The following is a 12,708-nucleotide window of genomic DNA, read 5'->3' on the forward strand; positions in this document are numbered from 1 at the left end:
AAATAATGAATACAGTATATTTTATTTGGGTAGTAGTATCTCCTGAAGTGCCCATGGACCCCAGGTGTTATTCTCTCTGATTCCCTGTTGAGCACTGACGAGCCCTTCTACCTTCAACTGGATAAAGAACACTGGACTTCGCATTGTGTCAGTATTGTGTGTGTGTTAGGGTATTCATTAAAAAAAATCGATGCATCGACTTCATTACACAAGTCGATTCAAATTAGGAGAAGAAAAAAAATCATTTGTTTTCCCCATATTATTTTTGTTCTATGTGTGTGTGTGTGTACAGAATTCAAACTGTAGGATTGGTTATTGTCACGGACATAAGTCATTCTTTCCCTTTGCATCGGAGTTCAGCCACAGCTTTAATTGACAACCTGCAGCTGTGTTTTCCTTTGATGTGCGCTCTCAGCGTGTCCCACTAATTGACTGGCTGAAGTTGAACTGCGCTGTGTCAGAGAAGTACAGAAGCGTGCAAACTTTCTCCACCCAGCCCCGTGCTGACAGTGACTAGCTTTATGCGCGGGACACATGAATCTCTCCGTCTCCGGTCAGTGCGGGTTGTTTGCATGGCTCAGAAAAGACGAAGCTTAAGGACGTTATGCTTGGAGTTGGCGGAGGAGGAGGAGAAGGAAATGTTGTTCACGGCGTGAACGTGGAAGGCAATAGCAGATTCTATTCTGATGATGTGCCAAACTGTTGCTGGCTGCAATAATGTTAATTATACCTATGAACTATGTCTTCTATTGTGTTCTGAAGGTACACAAGGTATTTTTTATTGTGTTCATATGGCTGGAGCGAGCCGCTGTGCTGCAGTTTGCTGTGCCAATTATGCCTCGTCTCAGTCTGTTGCGTTTTCTCTTTTCTGGTTTATGTGCCAGTGTGTGCGTGTGCCGGCACCGTTTAGTGTTTACTATTAAATGTATGTTTTGATAATCAGCGTCTTGCCATAGATAGGCCTACAGTGTGTGTAGCCTAGCTATGTCTTTTCTAATGGGTTTCTGTGCCATATTGGAGTGTTTAGTGGCTCCGTTTGACATGCTCCGTATTTGAGTGTGCGCACTCAAATACCCCGTCATAAAACGATGCAGCGACTCTACTTCGACTTTACTGTCTGACAAGTCGACTGGGAAAAATCTCAACTCGTTAATGCCCTAGTGTGTGTGTGTGTGTGTGTACACTTACTTCTGCAACACTTCTTCTTGACCACAGACTTTGAGCAGATAGCTGGAGATGTCGACCTGATCCAAATCGTCATGGACCCAGCACAATGTCTGGCTGATTAACAACTCCACCGGAGAATTCACTGGAGGAGAGAAGAGGGAAACAGCAGAAAGAAATGTGATTATATATATAATATATATATACACACATATACACATTGTCGGAAAGTGCGCTTCGTTTGGCAGGTGTGAAGCCTCATTCGAATCCTAATGCGCATCAAAGAACCGCATTCTAAAACAGGGGTTTCGCTTCGCTTCCAATCGCACTGGATTTCGATTCGGTGCAGGTGGTAATGCAATAGCATCAAATAAAGCCTAGGATATGAAGCAAACAATGTGGCGGATGAATGAGGAGTAAAGTTGGAGACGGAGAAGAGATATTTTACGCAGCGCTAAGATGTCCCCTTCACCATGATCGAATGAGGAGATGGAATCTCTCATCGAAATATGGTCAGATGAGCACATTAATCAATTGCTTAAGAAAACACATAAAAACACTGCAGTATACAGAGTATTCTGTCTGTCTGTCTGTCTGTGCGTAAACATGGAGGGCTGTCGAAGCATGAGTTCAAGTCCGTTGCTCTCCCCTTGTCCCCCATATATGGGGGACTAGGTTGGTGGAGGGTGTGTAGAGCCCAGGATCACATTAGATGATTGACACAGGGGTGAAAAATGGGTTACCAAATCGTGGGATAAAAAATATATATTAAAAAAAAAACATGGAGGGCTGTCACTGTGTGCGGGGATCCAAGTGCTGGATCCCCTTTCTTCATCTTGTTTAAATATAAATACTGCAAAATTAAACACATGCTTAAGCATGATCTATAAACTGTATAGCTAATATGGCATATGCATAGTAGCATACTCATTTTATATGATAATCAGATAATCCATAGGAGTACAGATTGAAAACTAACTAAGGATCATTTTGCGCTCCCGTCTCCATGTGCCTCGACCATAGTCTAAGATTTAGATGATTCTGACATCATCACATGTCCGAATCGATAAATACATCTACGAGTCTAAATCTTAGGCTAAATCTGTGCCCAAAAGAAAAGTCAGTGCGTGACGCGCGCTTGCACGCACACACACACACACACACACACACACACACACACACACACACACACACACACACACAGTCAGTCCAGTCCCCGACGGCTGATGACACACATGCATCCGCGTTACCCTCAAGTCCTATTACTAGAAGCATACTTTTAACACCATAGATTTCACTGTGTAGTTTATGAATTGAGCACATTGATAAAGTTCTCTGCTGTGTTTCCAATTGCTGCGGATGACAGCAATTTGAAAAGCAGCTAATTAAATATGCAAGAATCCCAACTTCTCCGCCCATTCGCATCGAGTCTACCGAAGTATTAGGTGTGAATGCGACCTTTATGACAGAAGACTATCAGGCTGTTGTCTTCTCAGCTGTAATAAGAGCTTTATTAAAGCCAAATAACAAGAGGCCTCTGTAGTTAAGTTACACTTAAGTTGATCTTTGTAAGGATACTTAAGCCCCTTTCTCATTTGAACACTGGAAAATGTCTGGGGAATCAGGTCGGTACATTGGGTTATCCTTTCACACATGTAGTTTATTATGAAACAGGAGAATGTTTCAGATGCGTTCACACATGAAGGTAAATACTCTGATTGATTTGAAGTAGTGGGTGCAGAGTTTTTTTTTCCACAGACTTTTCATTGATTATGGAAGTTCGATCTCAGACGCTAATAAAAAGCAGAATGAATAAACTTGTTTTAATAATCTCATTCCGGACTCAATACAAGATAGCCCTGCTCACCCATCAATGCATCCACGGAAATGCCCCTTCCTACCTCAAGGAACTAGTCTCCCTGAAACCCTCAACCCGCACCCTCCGCTCCTCAAATGCATATTGCCTCAACCCCGTCAAGGCCAACCGTCGCAACATGGGCGACCGGGCTTTCTGCGTGGTTGCCCCCGAACTGTGGAACCCTCCCTGTCCACATGAGAGCGCCACAGTCGATTGACTCCTTTAAGAAAGAACTGAAGACCTACCTTTTTAACAAGGCTTTCTTTTGAACCCACTGGTTTACATTTTGACCTCATGCCCTCAACTGTATTGTTTTCCCTCCATATTTTTATCGTGTGATGTTTCTTCTTTTATGCATTTATATTGTAGCACTTTGAGATTCCATCTCAACTTTATTTCATTAACTCTCTCCAAACACCTCGGGAGGAGGGGAAGCTCTTCTCTCCTTGACAATAGGAGCGTCATCATCAGTGTAAATGTAAAGTCACCGGACAATCACCAGGTCCATTCACGCAGAGCTGTTTTAGCCAAATCGGACATTACCCGGAGGTAACTCACGGGTAAAGTCTGTTGCATTTCCAATCCTACGGAGCCAGAATGCTGCGTTCATACATACAGCTCCTCCGTTTTAAGTCTGGAAAACTTCCATCATACAGTGTAAAAATCACTCCCCAACTGCCAGTACTGTGAGGAACATTCAGCAGAAAATAATTGACACTGTAAACATTAAAGACAGTATATAACGTATAGATGATCATATTATACGTCAATATTAATATATTTCTAATAGATCATTTATATTCTTAAAATGTGTTTTGGCAATTATTTGGGGGCCCACTTGAAATACCCTCAGGAGGGCAGAGAAGCAGTGAGGGCAATAAAATAACGTTGTTTTTCATTTGAAGTATGCTGCAGCCTTTATTTCCATCCAGGTGTAAGTGGTGAACAGGGATTATACAACAGGTCGTTTCGAGGAGGCATCCGATTGGTTGAAACAATCTTCTAGCCGTGCTTCAAAGTTCAAACCAGCATCATGGAACGGCTAATCAAAACAAAGAATTCAGCTGCTCTGTTCACCCAGAGTGCAGCATACTCGCTGGCTATGCTAGCTAGTTTCTTGGGACATTTGTGGTCGTAGTGGCTACATCTGTCATTAAAAATATATGTTGTTTCAGCGATTTTCTAACTGTTGTATTAGTGGACATCCCTGTTTGTGTAAACAGTGCACTAACACGGTTTGTACTGTTTATGTACTGGGTGTGAACGTAACGAAACACTAAACACATTATTCTGATGTTCTGGCACTTCTGAGTCTTTGGCATGCTCTTTGACCAGTAACCGCGCACACACACACACACACGCACACACACACACACACACACACACACACACACACACACACACACACACACACACACACACAGAGTTGGATTTATCTGAAGAGCAGAGTGGTACAGACAGAATGCATTGTGGTCACAATGAGCGTGGAACTATAACATCTAATTTAAACAAGCTGCAGCTAATTATGCAATCTACGCTGAGAACATCCCTCTGGTCACAGTGTGTGTGTGTGTGTGTGTGTGTGTGTGTGTGTGTGTGTGTTAAACTCTGGTTTTCATAGCACAAATCTTAGTACTGTTACAGCATGTCTGAATGTCTTAGATGATATCAGGGCAGCTCTTGATAAGAAATCGTGTTGCTTTATTTATTGACTTCAATGTTGACATTAAGACCGGTTTAGGCCCGCCTTAACACACACAAAAAAATGCTATTCTACTGTACACACAGACAGAAATGATGACACCACACACACACACACACACACACACACACACACACACACACACACACACACACACACACACACACACACACACACACACACACACACACACACACACACACACACACACACACACACAATTAGGGGAGACCACCCTTGTCAACCAAAATAACAAGCACACAAGCACACACCCAGCAGTGGAATGATAGGCCCTCTCATAGCATTAGACTGGACTGAATAGAATGAATAGAGTAGAATAGAGAAGAATATACCAGAACTCACTAGAATAAAACACAACAGAGGCGAAATGGAACAGAATAAAGCTGAATAATTACAAGGCTATGATACAGTATGTTGCATCATGAACTCTGTGGAAATGGGAACAGACACTTCCTATAACACATGAGTATGGTAAACTATTACCATTGTTTTGTTGCCATTTAATATTTCACTATGCCTGTAGTGTTATACATTGATTCCAGAGGCAGCAAATAATTCATGGCTTTTTTGTTTTCTTAAAATGTCGTTATGTCATGAGGGGGGTAGACCAGGTGAGAGAATGCTGTACACTACAGTGTACCTTATCTCAGACAGCAGTAATAGAACACTATAGTCAGACAGACAGACAGACAGACAGACTGTTGTGTTCAAAGGAAAAGAGGATGCTGTTTTTCCTTTGTTTTGCCGATGTGTTCCACCATGAAAAATAAACTATATTTATTCTATACTCCTAAAGTCTGTAACCCAACAAAACACTGCTAACAGATTCCAGTGACAAGATGTTTATAATGAAAATAATAATCTGAATGCTGTGGATGAGGACTCTGGACAGCGTGATGAAATGGAGACACTGTGACTGAGCAGAGCTGCCAACTCTCACGCAATGAGCGTGAGAGTCACGCAAAATGACACTCTTCACACACACACATCCCATTTCTCACGCCGTCAAATCAACCCAAGTGGGAAACTGTGTCAACTGAGACATCCACTTGTATATGCCAGTATTTGAGAGACAAAGGGAAATAAACTATTGTATCTGAGTAGTCCCACCCGTTTAAGGGCCCCAGACTCAGGTCTCCGTCCTGTTAATTAGTACACCTTGATGCCCAGGACGGAGATTGATTAACAGGACGGAGATTAATGATATCAAAACCGATCGCATCGCTCCACAGGCTAGGAGCACCTGTTGCGTAACATTCGATGTTGTGCAACAGTGGGATGTCATTGAAAATGTTCCCCCCCTGTTTAGCCGACGAGAAAGAAATTCTTAAAACGTAAATAACTCACAATCTAAATTATCCTGTCTAATTCTAAGAAAAGATAATGTGTTAGACGGCCCCCCCGCTGTCCAGGTGCTAGTAGCGGTAGATTTTATCATACCTCCCGTCGATCGCCGTTAAGAGTGTTTTGGCTACATTTAGCTGCTACAGCCACATCCGGGATAACATCCGGGATAACATCCGGGACAACATCCGGTCTGTCTGTAAAAGTAACCCCGGGCAATTAAGGTGTTTTAACTGTAGCGAAAGGTGTGCCTCTGGTGTGAGGGATGTTGCAGGCATTTACACATGCGTCATTCCATTGATAATTTACAGTATGATATCTCCCTAGGAGACAGGAGGATCAACATAGATCTTATGATTAACTAATGTTCTATGGTACACAACACATCCATAATGTGGGCCCCCCCAGGTTAGGTTGAAAGCACTACGCTATTAGCACAGCAACTAGGCACCACAGCTAGAGTAGCATACAGGCTAACAAGGTAGGAAGAAGTACCAGTTAATGATAGACTTTGATACGGGCCTCAAGAGTTCCAATCAGGCGGTGGAGCGTCCTTAACCTAACTTAGCCTGCCAGGGTTTTTTTTTTAAAGCCAAGAAGCTGTTTCAGTGTTTGTTAAAAGCAACAGGAAGACGAAATGTTACATTAAAATAGCAAAGAGTGTGACGCCATCACGCACTCACATAACAGACACATTAACCCATTTAGACCTGAGCTCGATTCTACAAAATGTCTTCTAAATCATGACAGTTTTCTGAAAAACCTATGTTTCTATGTCAGTGATTCTCAAACAATTTCATGTCAAGGACCCCCAGAATGATATGCAATTGGCAACCGACCCCCATCTGAAAATATGTTGTTCCAGGAACCACTCAGAAGCAAAGATTTGAGTTAAAAACGTTAGAATATATAGATATAAGATTTGTGCCGCATTTTCACGTGAGGGGTGGGAGGGACTGTGGGCCGCCGTCTGGACGGCTGTGGAACTTGAAGCGAACGGGACATATAAAAACTTTGGGGAAAACGGAAGCGCAGCACGAGGATAAAGAAAACATTCAGTGATTCAGTACAAATGTTCAGTTGGCTATAATTCACAACTACTACTACTACTTTGGTGTTGAAACTTAGAATTCTCCAACTATAAACCTTCACGACAGAAGACAGCTTAAGTAGCCTACAAATTCACATAATTTATGAAAAGGATAATACTGTGAAGTCGGTTCACGGACGTTGTTGTAGGCTATGTGGAGATTATCTGACGAGGAACCATTTGAGTGGGCAAAACCTATAAATGATAGATTATACTAAATTGTTTTATAGGGTCGTATAAGTAAAATAATATAGGCTTTCAATGAGTATCTTTTTACATAAAGAATACAAAGAGCCAATAGTATATTACAAGTTGTGAATCTTGAACCTATTAGGCAACTAAAACAATAATTGTAAATGTTGTTTGCTGTAGTAAATATAAGGCAGTGTGTTTGAATGTGTCTCCCACCCCCTCACTGGTGTGAAATCGGGTGGTAAAAACGGGACACATCTCGGACGGCCCTGTTGAAGACCTCTGCTGTAGAGAGAGAGAAGTGGGTGGGATTTAGGGGTCAAAGGTCGACAGGAGAAGTTAAGGTGTGCTCAGACTTGAATTTAAACATTCACCTCGGTTCGGCCGCGCTCGTTCGTGGTGCTCGCGCAAGTTCTCGTCTTTGCATTGACTTTGTTTGTAATCTCTCCGCTCTAACCATCCAAGTCTGAACGCACCTTTAGAAGTACAAAGAGGCTCCAACATGACCAGCATACACCCAACATTTCAACCCCTCTCTCTCTCTCTCTCTCTCCCCCCCATGTCTCTCTTCCTCTCTCTCCCCCCCATGTCTCTCTCTCTCTCTCCAGAGAATGTCAGGAATGATGCATGTGGTTGGATGTCAACGCCAAGAGGATCAATTATTCTTCTCTTTTCAAAACTAGACACACGTCAAAAGAATCGACATAGTACCTCACGTCTGGAGGACAAATTTGCAATCCACACTGCACTTAATGCTATTTATGCATTTATGTCTCTTTTTCAAGTGGGAACTGGAAATGTTTGTCTATATATCTTTTTTGTTATGTTTGTTACCTGTATGTTCCCTGATTTTTTTTCCCCTGAAGATTTTGTCTTCTGCTAAAAGAAATAACCAGTTTTTATTTTTATTGTGATCACTATTAAATTTTTTATTATATACACCCTTGTGTATGGTGGTCAACTCTGGTCCTAGCTAGTTTAGTTTTAGTTCTGTTGTTCTAGTTGTGTAATCGGCGTCTAATTTCCAGGTAAACACAAACTAGCAGAATTGTGTGGGGTTGAGAACCGCTTCCTTCAGGGACAAAAACGTATGGCGCCGCACTGGAAAGAAATAGGAGGATAGAATGACAGGGTGCTTAAGTCTGAGCCATTAAATAAGTCATTACACAGGGGAGACGCCGCATGCATAGCGGAGCAACAGAGGTAGAACAGACATATATCTTGGCAGAGGAGTGCATTCCCGCGTGTCGGGTTTTCCAAGAATCTCGTTTAGGAGAGGGGAACAGCGACGGATGATTAGAAGTAAAGGGCTCCGACAAACAGTCAGGGGGGGAAATTAGAAGAGAAAGGCAGAGACTGTGAGAGTAAGGCAAATAAAGAGATACGACGAGAGATGGAGAGAACGGGAGAAGAGAAAATAAAGACACAAAAAAACTAAACAAGAAAGACAGACGGGCAGATGTCTGTCTGTCTGTCCCGGGCCTGGAGGAGAACTGAGGCCCATTGTTCCTGAGTGCAGCTATCTGACCTTGGTCACTGTAGCCAATCAGAGGAATCCGAAAGCAAACTAACTGGGTCAGCACACACTGCCCACCACAACCCTTAGGAGTCAACCAGGAAACAGGCAGCGAGAAGAACCTACCCTAGGAAACGAAATGGACGGAATGGACTGCAAGGAACTGGGGAGGCATTGGACATATACAGTAAATATTAACACTGAGGAAGGTTAGCAAGGGAACTGAGAAATTAGGACGACCAACCATAGGGCCAGAAAAGTGGCCAGTGACATTGACAGCAGGCATTGAAACGTTGTGTCTTTAGATAACAATATTTACAGGTGTGAATGCAGCCAATATACCAAGATCAATTACATCAACTACATCAAAGACAATAACAAATTTAAACTTGGACTTGAATAACAGCCCACTTTCTACATGATGTCCATTAAGTATTAGAAGGAAGTGTGGGAAAGAATTGATTCCAATGTTGCATGCATGCATGTTAACCCATTAAAACCGGGAATGCATCGGTTTCATTTTATATTTTCTAAAATATCAGATGTACAAGCTCACATCACGTCACTTCCTGCCACCACTTACTTCACATGGGTGTGATTTTTATATATAATTAAAGCGAACATGTTTAACTCAAATCTTTGCTTCTGGGGGTCCCTGGAACAACATTTTGAGATGGGGGGGATCCGCGGTCAAATCAATTGTTTGGGGTCCTTTAGGGGGTCCTTGACATGAAAAGGTTTGCGCACCACTGAATTCCATAAAAGGGTTAGGATTCAGAAGACAATTGTAGAATCGGCCTCAGGTCTTAATGAGTTAATGTCACATAGGCCTAATATACAGCAAGTAGGAAGTGGGTATTTATTTTAGGAAGCCATAGTGTTAATAAGGTTAATAAGGGATGGTTAGAAAGGATAGGAAGTGCCCAAGGAATCTGGGACACAAGAAGCGAAGCGACCTCGGTTCAAACTCTGAAGTGAGAGAACGTAGATGTAAATGAGGAACGTAGGAAGCTGGGAGTGAAGAAAGGAAATTAAACCTGACCTGGGAAGAACACGGCAGGAAGTGCTGTTTTCACTGGTTTCAAGCTGACAGCAATAAGGGGAAGTGTCAACGCAACGTAATCAGTGGTCATTTTGATTTAGCTTTAGTCATAATCTTTTGTCTAAAATTCCTTTTAGCTTTAGTCATAATCTTTTGACTAAAATTCCTTTTAGTTTTAGTCATAATCTTAGTGGCTTCCAATGTAAAGCTCAAGTCACTTCCTAACTTGCCTACGTAATCGGTTACGCTTGGAAATACGAGTTGAATAGGACCCTGGCCAGACTGAGAAGCAAAGTGAGGAGAAGACAAATAAAGTCTGCCGAACGGAGTGAATCCGTCTGGATTCCAGGCTACTTGAAATGTGGTACTTGACATGGCCTGAAAACAGGGAAGGTAAGGTTTCTAGGAAGTTGGGAACTAACTTCTTTTTTTAAAGCAGAGAGTAGGAAGCAGGCACTTCCAAGGTTGTTGAAGTTAGACCGGGCTGTTCTGAAGAAAGGAAGTGAGACATTAATGACTGTTACAAAGATTGAGACACATTGTTCCTGGACACACACACACACACACACACACACACACACACACACATAATGACGACATGCTTTTATTTTAAGCGTTAGTGGGAAGGGGAGAAAAAAATCAATAAGGTAGACACACAGTGAGTAGAAAGGAAAACATGTTCTTGTACCATCACTCTGTCACGCACACACAGTTGTTTCAGATGCAGAGTGCAGACTGCAGAGCCTCGGGGCTGACTGACTAGTCTTCATTCTTCAAGCATAAAGGCAGTGATTGGCTGCCAGCTTGCAGGGAGCTTGGCATCAGTGACAACGGTCCACATCCAATAACAAAACACACTACTCAATTAACCCGTTTAAGGCCGATTCTACAGATGCCTTCTGTATGTCCAAATGTCCAAAAGGGTTAGGGTTAGGGTTAGAAGTTTCACCCCTGAACTCACGGCACAGAGAAGTTTCACCCCTGAACTCAACAAACACCTTTTTCTTCTGTGCTGAAATGCCTCACAGACAGTGCCACAGCACATTTCTATCACCCTTTAACCCCAGGCAGTGTGGGCGGCGTGTCCTACACACTCGGCTACACGGGAACCCTTGCCAAAGAGTTGCCCTGGCCCAACGGTGGGCAAGGGAACAAGAAACACAGCCTGTCTTCTGCCCGTCTGGGTGAGGGCACAACCTTTATTTGTTCTGAAAAGGAACGTGGTGTGCTTCCCACGACAGAGAAAAGAAAACAGAACAAGAAAAGAGGAGAGAGAGAGAGAGAGAGGGAGGAGGGGGAGACGAGTTTGAAGCTGGCAGCTGTGAATGCTGTTTCCTCCTCCAGAGCCTCCTCGCCTGGCGTTCTTATCTCCAATCTCTGTGGTTCACTCTTAAAGGGGAAGTGTTCCTTCCAATTCACTTCCTGCTAGGCTTGCAGGCCGGGCCCAGTGGCTGTTACGATTGGAATCTGCTCCGTTTCCCCACACTAGTACTGTACAGTACTACTGTGTGTGTGTGTGTGTGTGTGTGTGTGTGTGTGTGTGTGTGTGTGTGTGTGTGTGTGTGTGTGTGTGTGTGTGCACGCGCGCGGCAAGTGCGTGGTGAAGATTCGGTTAGAAAGCCTGTTCTATATGCAGTAGAGTGCCATGTCCGTCCCCAGACAGATTTACAGTGCTCTGCAAAAGCAAACTGTGGATTCTTCAAATCGATAGAATACAAATTATTTTAGGCGCCGGAAACGGTCATGACGAGAGTCAGTGAGGGGAATTCGATTCCAAACCGCAGAACACAATTACAACTGCAGAGGCGATTCTTGCGTGTGTGCGGGAGTTTCATTATTTTTGCTTTTTTTAAGTACACCCCATGAACACACCTTTTTTGGAACTAATGGAAATCTGATTGTCATCACAACACAATTTACTTGATAGACAATGTTGTTAGTGTTGTTGTCTTACCGTCACAGGTGAAGGTGACGGGCTCCTGGGAGTCGGAGATCTCGATGGACACCTTGACGGTGCAGCCGCTGTCCCCTCCTCTGTCGCCCAGGACGATGACAGGGCTGAGGACGTAGCCGGGGTTGGTGGACACGTCGCCGTGGGGGAACCGAGAGCGGACTCTGGGTGTACAGAAAGGAGAGTCATGAGATTACACCTTTTCATCCCATTCAGACCTGAGGTCGCTTCTACAAATGCCTTCTAAATCAGGACCCCCAAGAGATCAGGACCTCAAATTGCTATATATATTTGACCGCGGACGGGCATCAGAAATGTTCAAAAATAGCAGATGTACATGCTTGCAGTGCCACATGAAGTGACGAGCTGAAAGTTTGTAGATCTGCTGTTTTTGAATAGCCAACGCTAAAATCTAAAATCCAAGGGAAGGTTTTGTTTTTCTACATACATATGATGTCAGGAATGTTTGACGAAGCCACAAATTAGGTTAAACCCGATAGTAACAAACAAATGCCAAAAATGCATGAATTAAAATGTATTTTTATTTCATTCTAGGGACAACACTGAGCTCTACAAAATAGTAGTGCGTGATTTCACAGCTGTTCCTCTTTAGGAACAACAGGCCTGGAGTGTAGCTTGGCATGAATACAACAAGAACAATGTGTGTTTACTGGGCTTTAGCCTCTTAAAACAAAGTGACACTTTGCTAGAGATTTGGGATGTGCAGTTACCTTGCAATGATGCAACTCCAAAGCATTGGCCAGATATCTTCATTAGTTCGATATTAAAATTAGCCTTGGCTTTGACATACATTTTAAGGTGAAATAG

At 43.0% G+C, this 12,708-nt stretch overlaps 1 protein-coding gene across 3 annotated transcripts in view; it reads right to left on the minus strand.

Annotated features, from left to right (window-relative positions):
• pik3c2a (phosphatidylinositol-4-phosphate 3-kinase, catalytic subunit type 2 alpha) overlaps nt 1-12,708 on the minus strand; it is a 76,620-nt gene that overhangs the window by 34,074 nt on the left and 29,838 nt on the right. For all 3 annotated transcript variants that reach the window (XM_080761694.1, XM_080761693.1, XM_080761695.1), the window contains 2 exons: nt 11,884-12,044; nt 1,189-1,309 (listed from right to left, as the gene is read on the minus strand). In XM_080761694.1, the coding sequence (XP_080617820.1) occupies nt 1,189-1,309; nt 11,884-12,044 (282 nt within the window). The remainder of the gene's footprint in view (nt 1-1,188; nt 1,310-11,883; nt 12,045-12,708) is intronic.

Source organism: Protomyctophum bolini (genome assembly GCF_963924005.1).
Source record: "Protomyctophum bolini genome assembly, chromosome: 4".
Taxonomy (NCBI): Eukaryota; Metazoa; Chordata; class Actinopteri; order Myctophiformes; family Myctophidae; genus Protomyctophum; species Protomyctophum bolini.